The sequence below is a fragment of the Pleurodeles waltl genome, chromosome 6 (assembly GCF_031143425.1).
Source record: "Pleurodeles waltl isolate 20211129_DDA chromosome 6, aPleWal1.hap1.20221129, whole genome shotgun sequence".
Lineage (NCBI taxonomy): Eukaryota > Metazoa > Chordata > Amphibia > Caudata > Salamandridae > Pleurodeles > Pleurodeles waltl.
Window position 1 is genome coordinate 606,150,107 of NC_090445.1, and position 26,123 is coordinate 606,176,229.

At 46.1% G+C, this 26,123-nt stretch overlaps 1 protein-coding gene across 1 annotated transcript in view; it reads left to right on the forward strand.

The window, feature by feature from the left end:
• The window catches only part of CPNE5 (copine 5), a 995,886-nt gene that overhangs the window by 327,665 nt on the left and 642,098 nt on the right, over positions 1–26,123 (forward strand). Inside the window, exon 3 of the mRNA XM_069238884.1 lies at positions 6,317–6,363. Coding sequence (XP_069094985.1) covers positions 6,317–6,363 — 47 coding nt within the window. The remainder of the gene's footprint in view (positions 1–6,316; positions 6,364–26,123) is intronic.

Genomic DNA, 26,123 nt, shown 5'->3' on the forward strand with positions numbered 1-26,123 from the left:
CCTTGTGTGTGTCTGGCAATGTGATTGTTTCTTGTGCCTCTTTCTCCAGAATTCTGTGAAAACTAATCCTCCTGTAGAGAGGTCAACAAGACTACAAAGATGCCCCAGAGGGCCCCCTAATGCATTTCCCACCAACTTAATGGGCGTTCTTGATGCCGAGGAATATGAGGACATCTCCACAAAACAAAGAAGCACCTACTTCATATAAATAAGAGGAAGGATCCTGGTTTGGTGGAGATATAGGGCCAGATGTAGCAAAAATAAAAATTGCGACTCGCATTTTGCGAGTTGATGCGACTCGCAAAATGCGAGTTGCAAATTGGAATGTCAGAAAAAAAAGCGATCCGATTTTGCGACTCGCAGCCGGACTCGCAATGCTGTGTGCGAGTCCGCAGTTTGCGAGGTCGCTGTTTGCGAGTGTGCAAAAAACGAACTCGCAATTAGCGAGTGGGTGTCGCAAATTGCGATTACCTTCAAAATTGCTTGCAGGTGCAGCAGAACACTCCAGAAAGCATACCAGAACACTCTGGAAACACTTCCTGGCACATGATGATGACATCACAGCCAGGAAGTTAACAAATACACCTGGGAGGAGGCAGGAGATCATAGATAACAGCCAGGACAGATTAATGTGGCACATGGCGTTAATGTGCCACATGACTGGTTGGCATTTTCCTGCCCATGGACAATTTCAACTTGTATATAGTTTCTTCATGACATTAATAAAACAGTTATTTTTGTTCCACGTAACAAATGGTTAATAGGTGAGTATGGTGGGAGTTGACACGTACCGTCCAAAATATTGCGTTGCAATGTGGTCCCGTCTCAGTCTGCCTTGATTAGCTAGACTCCTATCCCCATGATGGCGATGTGGTTGTTCTTGCTCTTCATCATCAGGATCTGGGTCTGCAGGGGTGAGAGGTTGGCGCATGCGACCACAATTTTGAAAGCGGTAATGGGGGTGTATTGGAGGGCGCCTCCACTGCGGTGGAGGCATCTGAATCTTGCCTTCAGCAGTCCGAAGGTGCGCTCGATCAGGTTCCTGGTCCTCTTATGCGCACTGTTGTATTGCCTCTCTGATTCAGTTCTGGGTGTTAAAAACTGAGTCATGATCCAAGGCCTGAGAGCATATGCACTGTCACCTGTTGGGCACAAAAGTACACGGTTAGGAAGTCCAGATTGTCGTGCACAGTGACCTGTGTGTATGTCTGCAAGTGTCTGTGGCTCTACCTAGGAGGTAACCGTCTCCAAATTCCCCACGTTCCAGGCGTTGATGTATCCCACTATGCCTAAAAATGTATGAGTCATGGGTACTGCCAGGAAACTTAGCTACGATGTCCGTGATGACATAATGGGCATCACAAACAACCTGTATGTTGAGTGAGTGGGTACACTTCCTGTTGCGGAAAATGTGTTCCAGATTAGCAGGGGGGCATATTTGAATGTGTGTCCCATCTACACACCCTATGACATGAGGAAAGTGGGCAATGCGGTAAAAGTCCAGCTTGGTGCTGTTAATTTCTGCCTCATTCCTTGGTAAGTATATGAAGTGAGACATGTGCGTGACTAAGGAATCTAGGAATGCCCTGAGGAACCTTGACACTGCACTTTGGGATACCCCACCTGCCACGGCAATGACCCCCTGATAGCTCCCTGAGGCCAAGAGGTGCAGTGCGCATAGTACTTGCACATGCGTAGGGATGGCGCAGCCACGCAGAGTCTTGTGTTCTAGCTGTGGTTTCAGTAAATCTATTAATTCTAGAATGGCTGCGCTGCTAAGGCGGTATTTGTCATAGATCTCCTCTTCAGTTTGCTGAAAAAGAGTCTGCCTGGTTCTATATATCTTCTCCTGTCTGTGGCCCCTCCTCCTCCTCTGCTGGGCTGCGTAGACTCTCCTCCTCACTGCTATCAGGTATATGTCCGCCATCTTGAGTAACCCAGATGCCTTCTGGGTCCCCTTTTATACTTTGGTAATGGTTACCACCTGCTCTGAGTTAGTGGTAAATGGGACATGCAAACTGGGCTTTTTGCGACTAGTCGCAATTTGCGAGTTGCAATTGCATATGGGTTGCGACTTGCAAATTGCGACTTGCAATTTGCGGGTCGCAAAATGGGGTCGCACCGGATGCGACTCGCAAACGGGTCACATCGCTTTTTGCGAGTCGGAAATGGGCTTTTTGCATGCCATTTCCGATTTTGCACTGTCGCAAATTGCGATTCGGCCCGTTTGCGAGTCGCAATCGTTTGCTACATCTGGCCCATACTTCTTTTTAGTCTTGTTGGCCTCTCTATAGGAGGAGTCATCTTATCACAGAAGTCTAGAGAAACAGGCAACAGGATCAATCATGTTGCCAAAATGCCCACAAGGTCACTGGTGACATTTACTTGTGTTCCATTACTCAGCTGTAGTGTAGAATACACACTGAACATTTACCCAAGGAGACACAAATAACTCTGTATTTCATGCAAAGCTGTGGACTCTCTTTGGATAAAATGGCAGGTGAGGTTCCTTTGTGGCAGAGTCACTCACACAGTTACTGACACACCCACAAAGAAACTTACACACCCACACACAGACGCACTCAGACACTTACTCAGACACTCAGGCACCCACTCACAGACTCAATCAGAGACTCAAGCACCCTCTCACAGGTCCACTCAGACACTCACTCACCCACTCACAGACCCTCTTACACATTCACACACCTACCCAGAGACCCACTCAAAGACTCACACACCCACCCACAGACCCACTGAGAGACTCACACACCCACTCACAGACCCGCTCAGAGATTCACACCCCTCCTCACAAACCCACTCAGACACTCATGCACCCACTCACAGACCCACTCAGACTCTCACACATACACTCACAGACCCTCACACACCCACTCACAGAGACACTCTCACACCCACTGTCACATCCAGAGACACCCTCTAACGCCTACTCTCACACCCAGACACTCTCGCACCCACTTTAAAATCTACATAGGTCCTCTCACACCCACTCTCAAATCCAGACACTCTCACACCCAGAGACACCTTCTCACACCTATTCTCACACCCAGAGAGACAGGCCCTGTGGCCAAACCCCATTGCGCACGGCCAAAGGCCATGCACGGCATGGGTTTGGGTGGTTATAAGGGTTGGCTACAGGGCCAGCCCCCACCATGCATGGCTGAAGGCCGTGCACGACGGTGGTTGGATTGAAGTATAGTAATGACATTTTCTTTATGTTAAAAAACCATAGAAACTCACTGAAAAAAATAAAGGTTACAAGGACGTAATACTTAGGAAATAGAATTTGAAAAAAACAATGAAATTCACTTAAAAAAACAAAGGTTTTAGGGACTTTGTAGTTAGGTTCTGATTTTACTCGCCCAAAACCAGAGAAATTCAGCATATATAGTTAGAGTTATTTCAAGTAACTATAAATTGTGGCCTAAGGTAACTATTCCTTGGTCCCTCACCATGTACTGCTACTTACCCCATATATTACAGGACTCATGACAACTTTTATATCATCAATACAAATATTAATGAAACATTAGAAGTCAAGTTATTGAAGATAAAACTGTGCATGGCGGGGGCGCAAGTTATATCTACCTTAGGCTGCTAGTTATAGTTACTTTAAATAACGCTAGCTATAACAGCTGAATTTCTCTGGTTTTGTCCAAGTAAATTCAGAACCTAACTATATCACCCCTGTAGCCTTTGTTTTTTTAAGTCTATATATATATATATATATATATATATATATATATATATATATATATATATATATACATAGGTATGCCCTCCTGTGTAGTCCTATGGGAGTGCTGTTGGGGAAACAAATATTGGGTGGGTGTCCATTGGGGGCATTGGCTGCCTGTGGGGGATTGACTGCCGGCCTTGGCCACAGGCCAGACTATGCGCCAAACCTACATGGCCAATGGTTGGCTCCAGTAAAAGGCTGGACGCAGGGCCTGGCTACAGACCAGGCCCCTCATGCATCTCTCTACTGACCATGATCAAAAGATATGCTTAGTGTGGACGTTAAGTAAACATGTTCAAAACCTCTACTTTATATTTATATATGTTAATAAGATCTTTATGTAAAAAAAAAACCTTAGCATTTGTCTGAAAAAAAACAAAGTTTAAAGTTACGTTATAGTAAGTTATGGAAATACTATCTAACTTTCTTTTAAAATACTCTAGAAATTTTTCTGAAAACACAAAGGTTAAAGTGATGTTATTGTTAGGCCTTATAATAGAATAAATTATATTGTATAAAACAAAACACCACTGACATTCACCAGCTGAAGATAATAGAGCTACTTATAACTTTCACCCTCCAATGCATTGCTTATGACTTCACATATTACATCTTTCTCCCTACTTTGTTACCTGATTCGGAGGTTGACAAAAAGTGCAACTGGGAACAGTTCAGAGTGGGGGAAATCATGGATTCTGTCACTGAGAAATGTATGAGCTTCTCAACCATGCTAGGCTCTTATAGGTGTCACTAACAGCCTTTTGTAGTACTGGCAGCAGCTTCAAGGCACTCAAGAGTATAGAGAGCAAAGAAATGGCTTGATGTGCTATTACTCTATCCTGCAGTGCACTGCAGGGCTTTGGAGACTGGTATGCCAGACGTGTCATAAAGAAATGAGACCCAGCTCAAGACTCACTCATTCTGCACTGGATCTGTATGGACCACAGAAATCTCAACAAATATAGAGTGTTTGGTCATGTTGTGGTGCAATGTGCAAGACCTGAAGTTGAAATATAAACAAGGATGGAAGATGGGGATTGGGGGTGGGAGGGAGTGGTGAGAAGATTGAAGAGGGCTTCAGATGTGTAGGTTGATGCTTGAGAGAAAAGCAGTGCATCACTAGGGAAGGATGGGTGAACCCAGCACAGCAGGGATACTCTGTGTACTGCATGGGGTCAGCATGCTGCCTTTCTGACCTTTACATGAGCTCCCCGGTGAATAACAGCAGTAGGCATCTTCTGTTTACTAGACAAAGCAGTAACATTCAGAAAACTGTTAAACGGGCAAGCCTTTATTTACATTTAACTCAAGTAAAAGAAAAGAAGCAAAGAAGCTGTCCTGCATCATCTATCTCTAGGAACACATTCATGTTTAAAGATATTGTGCAACAAGTATGTAAAAATATGTTAAATTCTTCAAAATTCAAAATGCGTATTTCATTAACATGTAGAACAGTTTCACCTTAGTACATCAGATTTTATCACTTCACTGAGAGGCATATATTAGAAGTGATAGTTTACAAACACAAATTTAGAATCATTCATGCCCCCTCGTCCCACCTTGACACCGCCATTACTGAACCAAGAGGCAAATAATTTGTCAAATGCACTCTCTGGGTGGCTGAGGCTGGAGTTGTACTATATAGTTTATTTAATCAAAAACAAGAGAAGGATTTGTACAACGCACACCAAGAACTGTGTATTGCAAGGTGCTCTCATGTGTGACAAGAAAAAGAAGGCACAGTGAAACTCCCCAGTTGCCTGTGATCACACCATTAGGTCAAGTAGGAAAGCTGGGTTTGATTCCAGGTTTTCTGGTTTCACATTGTGCAATTCAGCCACTAAGTGGGCAAAACTTTCCCTCTCACATTTTACATCAAAAGTGAATGCTTCATCTTTAATGGTTGGTGCGTGAGGTTACCACATGGGTGGACGACAAGAGCCACCTAACGGCTAAGAAAACCTTGAGCTGAGCCAAGCCTCTGGATCAAACTTAGCTTGAGCCTTCAATAAGTCACTTGGCTCTGTCACATAATGGCAATTAAAGGATAAAGGAATAAGAAGGATATAATTTGACCCTCAAAATACCTGCATGGTTCACTGTCCAAACCATGTACATTCTTCACTTTACATAGCCACTTTACACCATCCTCAGCCTTCACCATGCTGGCATCAATGCAGCTCTCGGTCATGCCATACACAATACTTTTTGGCCCTGGGAAAATGTTTGTGATTACCCATGCACTCTGATGGCAAGGGCAACCCCTCAAGGTGCAAGACCTTCAAAGGTTCTTAACACACACACAGTAGGGTGACCATAGTCTGGAAGTAAGGACAACTGGAATCCCAGTGAGGGCAATGGGTCTCTAACTGCAGTCTATATGTAGTGATGTATTTGTAATGCATGATTTCATTTTCATTGAGTGGACGTGCCATCACTCATCTTTCCTAACTTTTTTCCATAACCTGCATTCACAGTGATGGGTACCCAAGCATCACTAGTGCACGTGATACAGTCTATCTTGGCTTTGAACTGACATCTCCCATCTTCTCTCCTCAGTGTGTGTGCTCTACACTCAAGGGATCGAGACCAAGCAATGGCGAGAGGTAAGTGTCTTTTCTCTTTTGGACTTTGCGATGCAGTACTGACATCTATCAAAATGGACCTTTCTGCTAACCAATAAGAGGACCATCATATACTAAAGGCAATATGGAGATGTTCCCCTGAGTTAGGGCCTTTGAAAGACCAGCACTCATGGACCTAACAATCGGTCGATGATGCTTGCAGAACCCCGCAGAACCCCAATTCCAGTTGTTACTGACTGCTGAAAGGCATTTGAACCTCATGAGTTGATTACTTTCTGGTGTGTTTTGTATACAGGGGGGTGTTTTGCTTCCAGCGGATGATAGGGAATAGAACGTGAAGCTGCAAAGTTAAAATATGTATTTTTTAATAGACAAAGCTGTTTCAATTTCTCAATCCCAATGCTGACCCAAATACTGCACAGGGCTGCAGGGTAGTTTTCTTCGGAAGAATATCTTATGTATCAATGTAAAACATTCAATGAATAAATAATGATCCCCTAAAGGAGGAATTCATAGGGAGGCGGAGATCTGTAAATACTGGGGATCTGTGAGGCATACAAAGTGCACATGAAAACATCCCTCTAACTATCTTCACCCCAGGGCTCCTCGGGGTAAATATCGATTAGGGAGTAAGAGAGTGGGAACAGATAGGTTGTCTCCGCAGGCACTGTTGGTTTTAAAAATCCAGCAAAGAAGCTTTTTTACCAATTTCAATGACTTTATAACCATAAACCCCTCCTACAGTTTGAAAACCTAAAGATAGCAGAGCAGTCACTTGTTCTGTTACATAAACGCACCATTTCTTCAGGTTCCCCTTTTGGGGAGAAGCAAAGGAAATGATTACCTTTAGCTCCGACATTTGAAGAAAATACCCTTTGGTTCTCAGGCCCTCTCAAGCCAGGCACCTGTTATAGAACTCTTTGCCAGTAAACAAGAGTCCTGCCAACTACTTTAGTCACTTTAAGTGCTCACTGGAGTGCTTCCTTCTCGAAAATTATCTCAGACACCAGTCTAATGGACTGTGCTCCTCCAATGTTACTTGAGAAATTGAATAACTGAATCTAAATCTGAAGCTGTATTTTATCTGTCAAATGAATTACCTTGTTAGGTTATTCCAAAGATGTTCAATGTAGAAAAACTGTAGCTCAGGCAATATAGTTCGTTAAAGAAGCACAAGTATACAATTTGGAATATGTTTTCATGAATTGAACTGATGTTAATTAGAACCTTTTAATGTGATTTTAAAAGCTAAATCAAGAAACCTAACATATTCAATTAGTATAGTACAGCATGCATTTAGATACAATTGCAATTTTCAGGGTACATCCTAATGATTCACGCAAACTCTCAAACAATGTTATTTAGGCTATCTGAAATGCCTGTGACTCTAGTGAGGCTCCTTGTCATACTTAGGGGCGTTGATTAGGCCAATAGAAATCTTCTATCTGGCTAAATAAATCAAATAAGTGGGTTGAATGGGGACAACCACCATATATTGTAGGCTCTATCACCCATGAGACCTCTCTCTCTCTGGAAAGTTTCAAACTGGCCAAAGAAAAAGCAAAGTCCAGTGGAGCTTATCATTTTGCCAGCCTTGCTGAATGGAGAGAATTTCTGACTTGAAACATTTTTGTAGGCAAAGCTTCAAACTCAACCTAACCCTTCACTACTACCACTAATCTTTATCTGTAACTGCCTGGTTTTCCAAGAAAAATTTGCAGGGATTAGCAAGGTTCCCAGTGCTTTGGATGAGAGCTCTGTCCTAGGCACTGAACTCACAAACACTATTTCACCAGTGTGAGACTCTGCCATTCACGGCTGTGGGTGCCCCGCACAGTCGAGTGTATTCCTGTTCACTGTTTCACAGATCATTCCATTGCAAAACTCTTGATAACCATGTATTTGTTACTGTTTCAAAAAAGTTAGGAAGTTAGGGCCAGATGTAGGAAAAAGGCAATTTGCGACTTGCAAATTGCGAGTCCCTGCGACTCGCAATTTGCAAGTCGCAAATTGCTATGCAGTACGGTGTCTCAGACACCGACTGCAACGCGCAATGGGGTCGCAATGACCCACCTCATGAATATTCATGAGGTGGGTCGCAAATTGCGGCCCCATTGCGAGTATAGGCACTCGCTAACATGGAGGCCTGCTGACGTCAGCAGGCCTCCATGTTAGCGACCTGCTTTTAAATAAAGCAGTTTTTTTTTTTTGAAGTGTAGCCCGTTTTCCTCACAGGAAAACGAGCTGCACTTCAAAAAAACCGAAACCTTTAGTTTCGGTTTTTTTTCAGGGCAGGGAGTGGTTCCTTGGACCACTCCCTGCCCTGAAAAAATGTTTTGGGGTACAATCACGAACTGGAAGGGGTCCCATGGGGACCCCTTCCAATTTGCGATTGGGTTACCATCCACTTGAAGTGGATGGTAACTGCGATGCCATTTGCGACCGCATATGCGGTCGCAAATGGTATTGCATCCCAATGCGACTCGCAAATAGGAAGGGAACACCCCTTCCTATTTGCGAGTCTGAAATGCATTTTGCGAGTCGGTAACGACTCGCAAAATGCATTTCTGCATTGGGATACGCGTTTTGCGACTCGCAAATGGCAAATTTTGCCGTTTGCGAGTCGCAAAACGTTTGCTACATCTGGCCCTTAGTGTGGTCACTAATCCCTACACCTTTTCTGTAGCTTAGGGTGCATAAGCGTACTGATACTGTTCTCTGAAGTGCCCAGCTCCTTTCCCAACCCATCTTTTATTGTGGGTGTTGGGCACCATCAGCCCTCAGAAATTCAGATTCTGAGTACAGCTCGGTGACCTGTATTAAACTATTTTATTTTTAATTCCACTATTGACAGCCTATAAAATACCTCCTGGAGGCACTGACCATTTTATCCCTGTGAGCTCAGGGCACGTCACCCTTGTAGCCACCCGCTGTCTCCTGTTGTGCCGTGAGCCATGGTCTCCTTAGTGGTAGGCCTTAAAGATGAAATATCCCTGCTGCTCCCGAGACCTTATCTGTGCTTCACTGCTCTATGCCCTCCTACTCTTACTCCTCCTTCCCTCTGTCACTTCGTCCCCTATGCCCGCTTTGTCTTCTCCGTGTCTCCGACTGTCTCCTTCGGTTAGGTGCACAAAAGGTCTCTCCTGACTTCGCTCTGGTAGAGCTGGCAGAAGGCGGACTTCAGAATCCTCATTAATAGGCTGCACCAGTGCTTTGGAGTGAGAGCTCTGCCATGCAAGCAAATGCGACAGTGAGCCGCGGGCGTGCCTCGCTGCCCGTGGCTTCACCGGTGGCCAGGCCCCGCCTGAGAGACACCGGGTCTGGGTACCTCCCGCGCAGCCCATGACGGTGAGCCCAGGGAGAGAGGGGCGCCACAGTACACGAGGCCTAGCCCATCAGGGAAGGAAGGTGGGTGCAATCTGTTTCTTAAGAGGCTCACAAATGAGCATTTAATTGGCGTTCAGCACGTCAGAAATTGTCTGTTAATGGATTGCCAAAAGCCGTCACGGACTGCGCGAGCCCCCGGAGGGGGATCCGGGCGTTCTGCACGTGCACATGCATGCAACACACGCAGGTAGAAGGCCGGTGCCTCGCGGCCAGTCACGGCAACGCCAGAGCACCGGGCTGCAGCCTCGCGTGGACGGAAGTCCGACGTTTGAGGATGATTTGTGCATTAAAATGCAGAGCCTACCCAGAGCATTCAAGTGGTACGAGCGTTCACAGCGTATTGTTAGGGGGTCGCGTGAGAAACGGATTTAGTGGAGACAGGGGCCGGAAGGGTACGATACGGAGGGGTGCCGAATAGACAAGCAGTAGCATATCAAGGGCCAGATGTAGCAAGTCGGCAATTTGCGACTTGCAAATTGCGAGTCCCTGCGACTCGCAATTTGCAAGTCGCAAATTGCTATGCAGTACGGTGTCTCAGACACCGACTGCGACTCGCAATGGGGTCGCAATGACCCACCTCATGAATATTCATGAGGTGGGTCGCAAATTGCGGCCCCATTGCGAGTATAGGCACTCGCAAACATGGAGGCCTGCTGTCGTCAGCAGACCTCCATGTTAGCGACCTGCTTTTAAATAAAGCAGTTTTTTTTTTTTGGAAGTGTAGCCCGTTTTCCTAACAGGAAAACGAGCTGCACTTCAAAAAAAACCGAAACCTTTAGTTTAGGTTTTTTTTCAGGGCAGGGAGTGGTCCATTGGACCACTCCCTGCCCTGAAAAAATATTTTGGGGTCCAGTCACAAACTGGAAGGTTCCAATTTGCGATTGGGTTACCATCCACTTGAAGTGGATGGTAACTGCGATGCCATTTGCGACCGTGGTATTGCATCCCAATGCGACTCGCAAATAGGAAGGGAACACCCCTTCCTATTTGCGAGTCTGAAATGCATTTTGCGAGTCGGTAACGACTCGCAAAATGCATTTCTGCATTGGGATAGGCGTTTAGCGAGTCGCAAACGGCAAATTTTGCAGTTTGCGACTCGCTAAACGTTTGCTACATCTGGCCCCAAGTGTTTTAGGCCCTGGCGCAAACACGGATAAGGGCCCCGGCTGCTGTTTTGATTATAAAACACAGCAACATCAGGGTTCAGTGGCCATTTAGGCCCCTAGTGCCGCTGGACCTACTGCTACAATGGAAGCTTAGTGCTAGTAGACAAGGCGAAGTCAGTGCAGAATATGGGGGGACATTTGGGAGACAGGCGAGGAGACGATACAAGGGGAGATTTTGAGAGGGGGAATAGGAGGAGAGAGGAGTCACGGACTCGGGAAAGGAGAACCAGAACAACTGTCCTCGTTTATCCGTGTCAGAAGAGTCACTCATGGTTTCCTTGTCAGTAGTATCCATTTTATCTATGGTGCACAGAACGAAGACTCAATGACATTTTTGTGACTGATTAGGCCCCGGTAAGGCGTCCTTGGCCTCCTACCATTTTCCACATATACTGATTGGATTTTTATTGAAATATAGATGTATATGATTTCTTCGATTCACTAAACGATGGCATGAACCATACCTCACTCTAGCCCTGATTACCAGTGGAAAAGACTGTCAGCTGATTCACTGTTACTATAACACACACCTTCAATTACACATCAGAAAAAATGCAAACAGGTTTAGTGTGGAAAGACCAACCGCTTTTTAAGTTCTTAGTGACTAATTATCACAGTGCAGTAATCAAAGAATACAATGATATTAGCATGGTACTCCATGGTAGTTTCACAAATTTGCAACTTGTAAACATCATGTAAAAGGCATTGCTCTAACCCACAACATCAGAGGATAAGAGCTGGGTTCCTTGTAAACGTCCCAATGCCATTATATGAACACATTCTCACAAGTAAATAGGGCCTGGCACTGACATAGCTTATCCGCAGGTGCATACATGAAGGCAGCTGCTGTTTGCATGTTGGCTACAGATCCTAGCCCAGCCCTGTATTGGTTGAAGCAGACCCCCACCCCCAATTCAAACATTCTTGATAGACGACTCCTCTCTATGTAATGGAGATTCGATTGTGGTAGTGTTTAATGAGACTGAGGTACCCAGAATGCTTCTCTTATAAAATGTGATTTTCATTGCCACAGGTTCATTCTTGGAGCAGGGCAATCCCTCCCTGTGGCAGCACAGGATTTAAGTGGATCAAGTTAATTCTTGGAGCGGGACAGCACCTTCCTGTGGCAGCACAGGGTTTCAGTGCTTCAGGTTCATATTTGGAGCTGGACAGGCCCTTTTCGTGGTAGCCCAGGGGTTCAAAGCCTCAGTTTCATTCCTGTAAGAGGGCAGCCCCTTCCTGATGTAGCAAAGTGTTTCGATGCCACTTATTCATTATTGAAGTGGGACAGCCCCTTCCTGTGACTGCACAGAGTTTCAGTGCCCCAGGTTCATTCTTGGAGCAGGACAGCCCCTTCCTGATGCAGCACAATGTTTTGATGCCACTAGGGTTTCAATGACGCATGATAATTATTGGGGCGGTGCAGACCTTTCTCATAGCAGCACAGGCCTTCGATGCCTCAGGTTCATTCTTGGAGAGACACATCCTCTTTCTGTAGCAGCACAGGGTTTCGATTCCTCATGTTCATTCTTGGAGTGGGACTGGCCCTTCCTGTGGTAGAGCAGGGTTTCAATGACTCAAGTTCATTCTAGGAGCGTGACAACACTTTCCGGTGGCATCAAAGGATTTTGATGCTTCAGGGTAAATCTTGGAGTGGTACAGACCTTTTCCTGTGGCAGCAAAGGGATGCACTGCCTCAGGTTCATTCTAAGAGCAGCACGGTTCCTTTCTGTGGCAGCGCAGTGTGTCAGTGCCTCAGGTTAATTCTTCGAGCGGTACAATCCCTTCCTGTAGCAGCACAGGGCGACGATGTCCCAGGTTCATTGTTGGAGTGGGACAGACCGTCCCTGTGGCAGCACAGAATTTTGATGCCTGGGGCCATTATTAGAGCGGGTCAGCTCCTTCCTGTGTCTGCACAGGGTTCAGTGCCCCAGGTTCATTCTTGGAGTGGTACAGCCCCTTTCTGTGGCAGCATTGCCTCAGATTCAAGGTTTTAATGCCTAAGGTTCATTCTTGGAGTGGGACAGACCTTTCCCATAGCAGGGTTTGATGCCTCAGGTTTTTCTTGGAGCGGGACAGACCCTTTCTGCGGCAGCACAGGGTTTCTATGCCTCAGGTTCAGTGTTTCAATGCCACATGTTCATTCTTGAAGTTGGAGAGCCTCTTCCTGTGGCAGCACAGGGTTTCCATGCCTCAGGTTCATCCTTAGAGTGGGACAGCTCCTTCCCATGGCAGTGCAGAATTTCAGTGCCACAGGTTCATTCTTGGAGCGGGACAGCCCCTGCCATGGCAGCGCGGGGTGCTGCTGCCACTGGTGCTGTGCGCGTCAGGCAGTACATTCCCACCTCCCAGTATACGTCTTCCCTCCTGTGCTGACAGCTGCCTTGTCTGCTGCTAGGATTCTCCACCTGTAATTCTCACAACCTGCCATGTCCTGCCTCGGGTTAATTCGTGTTTTGTTTCATGATCATCTGTCTGGAGGTGCCTCTGCAATCCTAAGCAGCTGTCAAGTGCTATTCTTTGTTTCCTTCCAGCTAAGTTCTGGATAAATCTTCCTTTTCGTAGGCGCTGTGATCAGGTTTGGTATTAAACACCTATTTTTAGCTACTGTTCTTACTTGGAACAGAACGAAAAACATTAGTTTCTGGGCATGACTTGTTTTCTCTTTGATTTGCTACAGATTTCCAAAGTGTCATTCCTTCAGCTGTCTAACTGTAGGTTTTTTCTCAGATGGTGTCTAGTAGTTTTGAGCCAAACTGTGATGTAAGGTATCATGTGGAACAGGCATGAATCACACGTGTGCGCCCCGTGCTTGTCTAGCAGGTCAGGTGCACGGCATACCCTGCCTGAGATGTCCTGTGCTCCTGCATGGACTGAGTGTAACTATGTTAGATGCTGGTGGCCTACAGTATCTCCGAGTGGCCACTAGAAAGCATCCAGGTGTTGTTAGATATACACAGACAGGGCCATTGGAATACTGGAATTGTGACTCCAGAGTTTTCCATATAGCTATCCATGTGCTGTTCTGCCCACTGTTGCGTAATTTGCAGGTTTTAACAAATTTTGTTTAAAAAAATTAAAAGTTATAGTGTCATCCGTGGAGCCGTGGCAGCTGGTTCTCTGAAGGCATGTGGATCTCTGCCTAGCAGAACAGAGTACAGCTGTCACGGTGAAAATTACACATCTCCACTCTATGAAATATTAGTACCTACAAATATTAACGCTGTTATGGAAGTTGATGTTTTTAAAGGCCACTTGCTTCTCAGTCTGTAATATTGTGTTGGTGTACATGCACTTCCAGCTCAAATGCTTCTTTGCGAATTTGCACCACATATTGGGCCAGATGTAGCAAACGTTTTGCGACTCGCAAACGGCAAAATTTGCCGTTTGCGAGTCGCAAAACGCGTATCCCAATGCAGAAATGCATTTTGCGAGTCGTTACCGACTCGCAAAATGCATTTCAGACTCGCAAATAGGAAGGGGTGTTCCCTTCCTGTTTGCGAGTCGCATTGGGATGCATGGCATCGCATTTACCATCCACTTCAAGTGGATGGTAACCCAATCGCAAATTGGAAGGGGTCCCCATGGGACCCCTTCCAGTTTGTGACTGGAGCCCAAAATATTTTTTCAGGGCCCTGAAAAAAACCGAAACTAAAGGTTTCGTTTTTTTTTTTAAGTGCAGCTCGTTTTCCCTTAGGGAAAACGGGCTACACTTCAAAAAAAAAAAAACTGCTTTATTTAAAAGCAGGTCGCTAACATGGAGGTCTGCTGACGTCAGCAGGCCTCCATGTTAGCGAGTGCCTATACTCGCAATGAGGCCGCAATTTGCGACCCACCTCATGAATATTCATGAGGTGGGTCATTGCGACCCCATTGCGAGTTGCAGTCGGTGTCTGAGACACCGTACTGCATAGCAATTTGTGACTTGCAAATTGCGAGTCGCAGGGACTCGCAATTTGCAAGTCGCAAATTGCTTTTTTCCTACATCTGGCCCATTGTCCCTGGGGCATCTAATGCGTTGTATGTTCACCGATTTTCAAATATAAATGTTGATGATTTATTAGCTGGTTTGGCGGTGTTTGTTTGATGAGTTTTATGCATTTGCCTCTGCTGCGGCTGCATTGGTCGTACACGTTTTATTACCACTGTCCTGATATGGTGACTGTAGACGAGGAGTAGTTGAGAAGTGAAGATGATGAAATCCTAATGAAATTGCTGTGGTGCCTCTTCACCATCTTTTATTGCCTTCACCTATCAGATGTAAGTCTCTTGGATTTGTGGCTGCCCTTTCCGCACGTTCATTTCAAGGTTAGTCATAAAAAAATGTAATAACATGCTGTGGCACCATTATTGTGGCCACTTCACACACATTGTGTAAAAGTTGCCGGCTAACAGTGCTGGAAATGAAATAAATATACTTCGTGATCCTATAAATAAAGGGTTGAGGCAGCAGCAGAATGGCAGTGGAGTCTGATAGTCAACTTACATATTATTGTTAAAACACTCTTCCCCATAGACATTTGTCACAAGGACAATGTGATAGTAAATCTGTTCTGGATTACTTAATTGGTTAGAGACTGTATTTAAAATATCTGATGGGTTGAAGGGCATCTGGTGATCTTTGTGCACCCAGCAGTAAGATAACTGGGGGTTTCCTGCACTCCGCAAGTTACAATCCTTGTAATATAGCGTGATGAGTTATGAACCAGCATCAAGGAACTGCATGTAAACTGAAAGACGTATGTTTAGAACCTAACTGTTGTCCCTCAATCTTTTATTAAGGAAAGATTGCTAAAAATAGTTCCTCTTGGTAGTATTTAAAACCTACTAGTAAGTGCTATATAACTAGGTAATAGTGCACTCACTCATTAGGATACATCTGAGAGTCTTCCAGTGTATGTATAACTCTTACATAAAGAGGTTGGAAAACTGAAAAACTAGTCTCCAAATCAGTGTTATCTTTTAAGCACTTGTGAAGTAACAAGATGAGTATCTGTGTTTTTGGCATTGACATCAAGATGTGAAGCTACAGCTATCACCCGGCAGGACGAAAATAGAACAAAAAAAAAGGGCTGACAGCCCCTAAATGAGGTATTTGTGTCAACACTATCTTTCTATTAAAAAGGGTTGAGCTGCAGGATCAGTGGGAGGCAAGGTGGAGTCAAAACTATGCCATAAATAATTTACTAAAAGGTCATCACTTATGCTCTTTATCATTAAATTTATTCTGTGAATATAATTAAAATTACAGTAGTAATGTACCAACAAAAATAGTAAAAAAACAGAAGTCACTTCTATGCACACCGCACATAAATTGCTTAAGGAAACAGTGGACTAGCTAGATTAAAAATGTAGAACCAAATAGTTCAGTCATTCAGAATAAGTAGGAAAATCAGTGCTTAATTTGTGCTTGTTGTTTCCGGTGCTGAGCACCAGCACTTACTTTTGAGGGCCGGCGCTTATTCTTTGGCCTCAAGCATTTGCTGCGAGCAAAAGACACATATGGGAAAGACGGATGAAGGGAAAAAAGAAAAAGCGTCACAAAGGGAGAAAGTAGAAAGCTTCAAGAGTCAGTGAGTGGCTTTCTATGGATTGAAAAGGTCCAAGAGGGCTTCAGGATTACACCGCCTCAATATTCCATGTTAACACATTTAATTGCAGCAGCCGCATGTTTAAGAGGAGGGCTTTGGGCACCGGCACATTATTATTTACAAATTAAGCACTGAGAAAAATGCTTAGTATGAGAAAAACAAAGTCCCAAAAAATGTGCACGGAAAGCATGCCTGGCAATAATAATAACTAAAACTAAGCCAACAGTGCAACTCTGCCAAATAAGTTAAAGTGAGCCTGCCCACCAGAGAAGTGCCAAGCAATAATATGATTTGAAATTATCTCCGGCAACCAGGAGAAAATGCTCTGAGTTGAACTCAAAGGAAGTGCCTTCCAAAAAGGGCCCTGAAAACAAAAAGTCAGTCAATATCCCAAGTATATTTATACTGTTTTGCGCAATACATGTTGTACAGAACATTCTGTCAGCAGGGATTTAGGAAATGAGATGTTGGACAAAAGAACATAAAGACATTTCTCTTGCTTTTCATTCACACACTTGTATTGTTAAAATACAACTACTGTAATATTCAACATGTATTTATTATTCATGTAATCGTTGCACCAGAAGTAAAACAACGACTTTGAAATACAGTGCATGAATTAATGTTTTTGCACATCGCTCTTCCTGCATGTATAATGCTGAAGGAAGCTTCACATATTATACAACAAAAACATTTACTTCTGCCAGCTGGCTACAGTCTTCGCCCCTTGAAATGTTATATCGTATTACCTGGAAGATTGAGATACCAAGCAGATGAACACTATTTCACAATATTTTTTTTATTTTACAGGGAAAGAAAACCTGCGCACATTTATTGTTGTGCACGTTTTAAATGCCTTCACTTAGCAACATGAAAAGTACATTTTTAATTTGTTAATTTACTTTCTCCTTTGTGTTGGGCCTAATGGACAAAGTAAGACTCCTCTATCCCCCACTGCAGATTGCTGCTCTGATTGTAAAGCACACAATGCTGGTGCCACTGAATTTCTGGCAGTGTCCACAAATATCCCAGTCTTCACAAATTGCGCTGGGACAGAGGTAGTATATTTCACTGTGGCCGGCCTGAATCCAGCTCATTAAAAGCTGCTGGTCGCAGGATCCAGCGGTATCTCCTCATCTTACAACACTGCCTGCTATTGAAAGCGAAACGGTTGTGGGGAAGAATGAATATCAGGAGACCAGTGAGGATACGTTCTAGAATATCCTCCCCGAGTATCCTGCTTCTGCAGTGTTTTGAAACATAAATATGTCACCTTCATGTCGCAACAAATTATTTTGTAGTTTGGTACTCAGGAGAACCACTTCCGGTGCCCGGCAATGAAAACACTCACTGCCTATGACTGTTGTCATACTTCACCAGTGAGAGAAAAATGGACTATGAATTCAATAGCTGTTCTATAAGCCCTTTAATCTACAATAGTAGAGGACTGGACTGGTCTAATGAGACCCAATGGCACTGAATACGTGGTATATATGAAGAATGACATGACAAGTGGAACAAAAGTTTTAATACACCTGGGTCATGTGTATACCATACGGGTGCACTTTCCCTGTTAGACCACGGCACCCCTTAAAATAGGTGTGCCGGGTTCAAACAAGGAAAGTACACCCTAATATGGTGAATGAGCTGCCATTCAGGGCAGCTCCGTACTGGTGCTGCCCTGGAGACAGTGCATTCAAGTGAAATACGGAGCGGCTGCTTTGAAGCTGCTTTGTGTTTCGCTGTGGAGATGGCAACCTGCCTGCAATTTCAAGATGGTAGCGAGATTCTCTTGCAGGCATGTGCAGTGACTGACTGTACCCTTCTGCAAGGAGATGTCTGGTGGGCCCATGGGACCCCCTTTCTCCCCTCCACAGGGCTTCTTTTAGGCGCTGACCTGAAAGGGCCCCACCTTTTTGTGGCACACTTTCAGTGCACATCCTAATGGCATGTTTGTCTTTGTGCCTGCATCCATAATGCAGAGTGGCCACAGAGGCGAAGTGATTTTCTCATTTGCCCATGCCCTCATGCAAATGAGGGAACTCCCTCTTATAAAAGCATTGGTGCTACATGTGCGCCAGCGCTATCTGTAATTCAGAAGGGGCTGCACAAGCACCTGCAGCTCCATCTGTAATACCAAAGTGCCTCCGGAGCACACATGCCATACGCTTCCCTAGAGCACTCTCTGTAATAGGGCCCCTAGTGCTTTGTGTTCCATCTGTAACCAATAACAGTTAAGAAAAAGTACTTATTAATATTCCAGAATAGCGGGACTGAAGATAATCTGGAACTTCACATGCTTTTATACACAATGGTTTACAGGAAACGTGAGAAACTTGCAGAAAAAGGACAATATTGCACATGTGAGAAATTCAGTGTCTGCCAACCAGAGGTCAAAGAGAAAATGGCACCTTTGTTTTTAGTGAAGTTCATTCCCTTGAACCAGTCTTACTAGAATGCTCAAAGTAGTTACATGGACAAACGGAGGTTGTCATCCCAGGTTCACTGATATCTGGTGTTATCCTAGGCAGTGCTTCCGGCTGAGTTGGGCTGCCTTCATCAACGATGCAGTCTGAGTCATAGGTTCAGAATTCTCCCAGCTCCTGCACTGGACTATTAGAGAGTAAAGGTGAAAAGTGACTGGGCGCAAAGAGGCAGCAACTGTGTACAGCACTTAATGAGGCACTTGTTCCGGTAGTTATAAAATGTAAGTGTATGCTTACTTTTTTTTTTTTTTTTAAAGTTTTTTATTAAAGATTAAAGGATGATACAAAGTACATTGTAAGGCGTCATCTAAATGCATCATCACAAAGGCTAATTTCACAGTTGACATATAAGTGAGTTTAACTGAAGAATAATCTGAATAATAGGATATGGGATCATAAATGGAGGAGGAATAGGTAAAAGGTGAGAGGTGAGAAAAAATATTCATGAAGGAAATAAGTGTAGAGGGAAGAAAAGGAGAGGAAAGAGGGAGAGATGGGGGAGAGGGAGGAAGTGGGAGGGGGTTAGGCCAGCGCACCAAGGTAGTTGGGAGAGTATATTGTTGATTTCCCACATAGTATGAGATATCATGTAAGGTTATATAAGAGTATGCGTTTACCTACTTATTTATAGTGTGAGGCATGGGGTCCAGAGCGCTGGGGGTAGAGCAGGGAAGGAAGGTTCGAGGGGTGTCTGAGTGGGTATCCTTAACAAGTTTAATTTCCTGGGAACGGGTCTAACATTTCTGCACTAGTCAGTCTGATGTAAGTTGGATAGGGGGAGGAGAGGGCTTTTGGATGAGTGTTTAAGCATTGTGGGGTGAGGGATTCTTTCCGAGGTGGGTAGTCTGGGAATCGAAAAAAAAAAGAAAAAAAAAGGGGTATGCTATAACGAGGGGAGTAAGAATGGGGGTGGATAAGAGTGAAACTTGCGGAATAGGAGAAAGAGGAAGAAAGTAAAAGGAAGAAGGAGAGGGGGTACCAGGTTGACAGCTGTCGACTGTCCACCAGCTGGAGTGATGCAGGAGAGGGGGGGAGGGGTAAATGACTGAAGTGATAATTGTAATTGTGATTGTAATTGTAATTGTAATGGAGGAGGCGGGGAGGATTTTTTTTTCCCCATTATGATCCTGTCAGAAAAGGGCTCCAGACTTCCGTAAACAGGGCCGCCTAGTCCTTCAGGTTATAGATTACTCGTTCATGGGTAGCAGTTTGGATCATAGCGGTCATCCACTCTACCGGAGTTGGGACGGTGCTAGATCTCCAGTGCAGGGGTTTGCAGATTTTGGCTGTGGCGATTGCCGTATGTAGCAGTAGTTTCTGAGATCGTGACGGGAGGTACGGGCGCATGTCGTGCAGAAGGATGAGTGACGGCGGGATCGGGTGTGGTATCTGAAGGGAGTCCGCCAATGTATGGCGCACAGCGTCCCATAAGGGTTGTATCGTTGGGCAGTGGCACAGAATATGTAGTAAGTCGCAATGAGGATCTGCACATCGCCAGCATTTCGCATGTGGTATCAGACCAGACCTAAGGAGTTTTATGGGGGTCCAGTACCAGTCCTTGAGGACTTTAAATAGGGAGAACTTCAGTCAGGCCTCGCGGACGCCTTTATCGAGGGCCTCCAGTATCTCCGACCAGTCCTCCTCAGTATAGGTAGTCTCGAGCCGATCCTGCCACTTGAGGCGCAACCTTTCACGAAGGGGTTGCGAGTAACGGTGGTTTATTAGCACTCCGTATAAACCGGCCATTACACCTCTATGGCGGCCCCATGTCTGTAGGTAGGCGACAATTGGCGAGGCCTTGACCACCCATGGGGAGGTTCCCAGTACTTTATGCAGGCAATGGTTAAGCTGTAGGTATCGCCACTCTTGGCTATTGTGGATGTCGAACTCTTCCCTTAAGGTGTCAAAGGGTCGGGGTTGATCGCCATCTATGATTTGGGCTATGCTGCGGATACTGGCATTGTTCCATTGGAGCCATCTTAGGGTATCTCCCCCTATTTTAATGCTTTTGTTTCCCTCTATAGGGGCCTGGGTGTGTAAGAAGGGGTGTATTCCAAGTAGGCGGTGAGCCCTGCACCATGCCGCGTTTGTTGCCATGAGGACAGGATTAGGCAATTTAGGACAATCAGTGTATATCCCTCCTAGCCCTTCACGCTGATCCCGTAAGAGTTTCTCTGTGGCTACCCACTGTGGGGGATACGGAGTTCCGGGAAGTGTATATGCTAGTTGCGATAGCTGTAGGGCTAGTGAGTATTGTTCCACTAAGGGGAGCCCTAAACCTCCGCAGGTTCGTCATGCCAGTATTGTTGCCAGCTTCAGCCTTGGGCCTGTAGAGCCCCAAACAAAAGTTCTTATTGAGGCGTCAATCATCAGGAGCGAAGAAAGAGGCACTTGCATGGGGAGCATGGCTAGTATGTACGTGAAGCGCGGGAGGGTAACCATCCTGACCACCTGCATCCTGCCCCACATGGAAAGGCCCAATACTGACCACTTAGCGAAATCCTGTTTCATCCAGGATATAAGAGGGTCTAGGTTATCTCTAACCATGTGCTCAAGACCCCGGTTGACAAGTGTTCCCAGATATTTGAGGCGTGTCGGGGTCCATTTGAATGGGAGCCATGGATTGCGGCTCTTGTTGTTATGCGTGAGAGGGGTAGTGATTTGCTCTTGTCCCAGTTTACCCGGTATCCGGATAGGGACGCAAAGCCCTCTATGATTGAGAGCAGCAATGGTAGGGATCTTTCTAGATCAGACAGGGTTAACAGGATGTCATCAGCATAAAGATAGATTTTGGAAGTGCCACCTGTTAAAGGAATACCTTGTATCTGTTGTGAGTTTCGTATGGTAGCTGCCAGAGGTTCCATTGCAAACAAGAACAAGAGCGGTGACAAGAGGCAACCCTGACTCATGCCTCTTCCAATGGGGAACAAATCTGATAGGAAACCCCCGCAGTTAACTTGCGCCGTAGGGTGGTCGTACAGTAAGCAGACTTTGGAGATAAATTGTTTTCCGAGGCCGAGGTGTTTCATGGTAGCGAACAGATAGGACCATTCAATGTGGTCTAATGCTTTCTCTGCATCGAGGGACAGGGCCAGGGCTTCCTCTGGCAAGTTTAGTGATTCGTATAGAGTATGACAGAGAGTGCGCATATGGTTTCTGGAGGTGCGGCCCGGTACGAATCATACCTGAGTGTTATGGATCAGAGATGGTATCACTTTACGTAGATGCGCCACCAGGACGCTGGCTAAGAGTTTGACGTCTCCGTTCAGGAGGGAGATAGGACGGTAGCTGCAGCAGAGTAGGGGTTCTCTGCCCGGTTTGGGAAGGACGACAATCGTGGCCTTATTGGACAGAGCGCCGAAGGAGCCTTCTTGGCATGCCTTCATGAGTGCCTTATGCACAGCAGTGACTGCCTCTTCCCCTGCCCATCTATAAAATTCAGCAGGAAAGCCATCCTCGCCCGGGGACTTGTGGTAGGGGAAGTTCCTGATGGCTTGCGTTATTTCTTCCCTGCTTATGTCACCCTCTAGGAGCCCGACCTGCCTCCGAGAGATGGGGTAGGTTGGCCGTGGCGAGAAATGCCTCAATTTGCACGTGTCTGGACATTGTTTCAGGGGAATAAAGATTTTGGTAGAAGGCTGCAAATTCGCTTACGATATCTTGAGGGCGGGTTAGCCCTGCTCTTGAGGGAGACATTATGGCCGAAATGGCGGAGGCAGCTTCTCTCTGCCGGACTTGTGCCGCTAGGAGGCGTCCCGCCTTCTCACCTTGTTCATAGTGGCAGCCGCGTAGTCTTTGCAGTGCCTATTCCGCCTGCGAGGTATAGAGCTCATTATGTGCCATTTGGGCTTTTTCGAGGGAGCGGCGTAATGTGAGAGACGGCTGGGCGGTGTATTGTCTGGTGAGGGTCTGGATAGTGTCTTCGAGGGTTCGTTGGCGAGCCTCCCTGTCCCTATTAGCTAGTTCTGCGTCGCGCATCATGTTCCCTCTGAGAGTTGCCTTCACCGCCGTCCATAGAACCCGTTTGGAGGCCACAGTAACAGTGTTATTGGCCATATATGTGGACATGAGTCCTCAGTTGTTCTTTCCCTTGAGGGGAGCGGTATCTATGCACGTGAAGTGCCATGGTTTGCGACCAGGGGAAGCAAGGCCCATTTGGATCAGGAGTAGAATTGGGGAGTGATCTGAAAGTCCGCTATCCAGTATACTGGTGTCTTGTAGTTGGGGGATTACGGTGTGTGACACGAAGAAATAGTCCAAGCGAGATTGGGTGCCATGGACAGGCGATAAAAAGGTATATTCCTTTTCTTTTGGGTGTACCAGTCTCCAGTAATCAACTAAGCCTGCTTTGGTGATTAAGTCTGTCAGCAGTGCCCTATCGCGATTGTTACCCGTGTCGATGGGGCCCGTGCTGTCTAGTATGGCATCCCGGGCGAAGTTCTAGTCTCCTCCAATGATGTAGCAGGTGGTCCCAATTTCGGTCAGGAGGCGGCTTAGCTGTAGGAAAAAGGATCGCTTAGTGCCGGTTGGTGCATAGACTGAGCCCACGCATAGAAAAGTGGCTCCTATCTTTAGTTTTGCGAATGCATATCTCCCCTCCGTATCATTCCATGTTTTAATGATTGGAACCGGGAGGGATTTACGAAGTAGTATCGCTACTCCAGATTTGCGAGGCGTGCCTCCGCTTGGCTCCTGAGCTGCTGGGCAGCAGCTAAAGGAAACCCTTCCCACCCAGTCCCGCCGAAGATTGCTGGTCTCCGTGTTGTCAAGGTGTGTCTCTTGAATCAGAGCTATGTTCGCTCTTTTAGATTGAAGATAGGAAAGCACCTATTTCCATTTGATGTAATTCGTCATGCCGTGCACGTTCCAGGAGAGGATTCGTAGTGGGTGTGTCACGCAAGGGGCAGTTCCCGACATGCTGGATATCAGAGTGAGGTCTCAGCAATTCCGAGAATAGTAGGGAGGACTACCTCTATCGTTGGAATAAGAACAATGTCTGTGATAACGTGATGGTTTAGGAGGGGGATAGCTGGTGGACGTCGGGTGGTCCTTCAGAAGAGAGAGAGAAGGGAGGTAGATAAGGTTGAAAGAGAGAAGGGAGAAGGTGATTTGTAAAGAAGATGGGGGGAGGAGGGAAGGTAGTTAGCGTTAGGATGTAGGATAAAGAGGGGAGGGGATATGTAATCAAGAAGAGAGAGGGAAAGAAGAGGGAGGGCGGGAGAGGAGTAAAAGAGTTGGGGAGAGAGAGCTAAGAGCTAAGCTGGGGAAAACTAGGGGAACAGTGTCCCCTGGGGACAGATCTGTAGACTGCGGGTCCGATTCCTATAGGAGCTCTCAGCGCCACCGACCAGGTCCCGGGAGGCGAGAGGGGGAGAGGGGCCGGCCATCGTCATGTGTCAAAAGGTCTCTCTGACTCCGGAGGGGGGAGGAATGTTACAAGCATTTCGCGGGGAAGGCTTAAGAGAGAGTAGTGGTAAAGGGATTTGTTATCCTGAATGAGGGTAGGGGGAGGGAGGGGGAGGGAGGGGGAGGTTGGAGCGGTGTGGAGGGCTTAGTGCATAGAGTATCTATGGTTTACTGGTTGGGTAACATCTTATTGTTATGATGGTAGAAGGAAGGCGCGTGTTCATGTGTGAGGGGAGGTCATTCTGTTGACGAGCGAGGACTAGCATTGTTTATGTACTCCCAATGGTGGGGCAAAGGATCGCTGTGCTTGGTTGTCGTTGTCATATGGGATCCTGTACCTTAGGAATGGTTTGATAGGGAAAAAGGGGGGGAGGGAAGGGGGTGATACATGTAGGGGAGGAGGGGGTAGTGGTGTCGGAGGGAGGGGTGGGCAGGGGTGGTAAGTGAAGAGGGGGTGTGGGGGAGCAGAACAGTATTGGGCCAAGAGGAGGCTTTAGAGTGTACATATATATATCTGCTTATATACTACCAGTCATATATAATATCTCTGTGACATAATATCATACCATACTATTGTATGTTGGGATTTGAGTCATAAGGCATATCCTTGGCCTATGAGTAAATAGTGGGAGTTCACAGGTTCTAGTCTAAATGCAGGCAGTATAAACTTTGTGATAGGCTAGAAATAACTTGTGTTGCATTGTTGCATCATAGTACTTTGCATTAAAGGGGTAGTAACTTGTTAACTAAACATTGGTAACATCATTATAGGGCATAACCCTGTCCTATGTGTAAACAGTGGGTGTCAGCAAGGTCTAGTCTGAGTGCAGCTATGTATGCTTGACATTGAGCTAGAGATAGCTTGTATTACATTATTGCAGTATATAACATTGCATTGTAGGGGTATGAACATGTTAGCCGCTTATTGACAATATCATCAACAACAATAAAGAAAATGCAAATGGAAAGTCCGAGCAAGTACTCATCCGGCTGCCGGGTTGACGACGATAGTACTCCGAAGCTCTCGCCATTGTCTCCTATGGGCGCTGTATCAGATCACAGTCTCAGGGGGGTGTAGATACCGGTTTTAGGGGTGAGTGGGATTTGTCCCTCTCCGATGGCTGGGTGTGGAGTGCCACGGCGTGTAGGACCTGACCCCTGTCGTCGTGTGACCTGGCTAGTCTCTCCAGGTCCCTGCCTCTAGGGCAGTTGTCGGTGTCATATCGTTCCATGCCTCCCCTCTCCGATCCTGGGGGAGGGATACCACTATTGTCTCCCGAGGTGTCTTGTGGTTGGGTCGAGGTGGTGGAGTCCATGGGTTGATGCTGGAAGGAGTCCAGAAAGAGTCTCAGTTCTTCGGCGTTGTAGAAGTCCTTGGATACCCCGTTCTTGGTGACCCACATTCTCGTGAGATCGAAGAGGCCATATTTCATCTCCAGCTGACGAAGTCAGGGTCTTAAAGCCAGAAAGGCCTTTCTACGTTCGTTGGTGTCTTTGGAGTAATCGGCCGTTATACGAATTTCATATTTGTCTATCCGGAAGGGTCAGTGGTTTCGTGCTGCTTGGAGGAGTTGACAGGTCTGGGTATGGCGTAGTAGGCATGCAATGATCTGGCGAGGTCTTGAGGCCCCACTCTATGTGCTCGCTGGAATTCCAGCGGCGTGTCGAAGGTCAGCAAGGTCAGCTTAGGGAGGATAGAGCCAAGGAAGGCCTGTACATCTGATCCCTCTTCATTTTCCGGGATT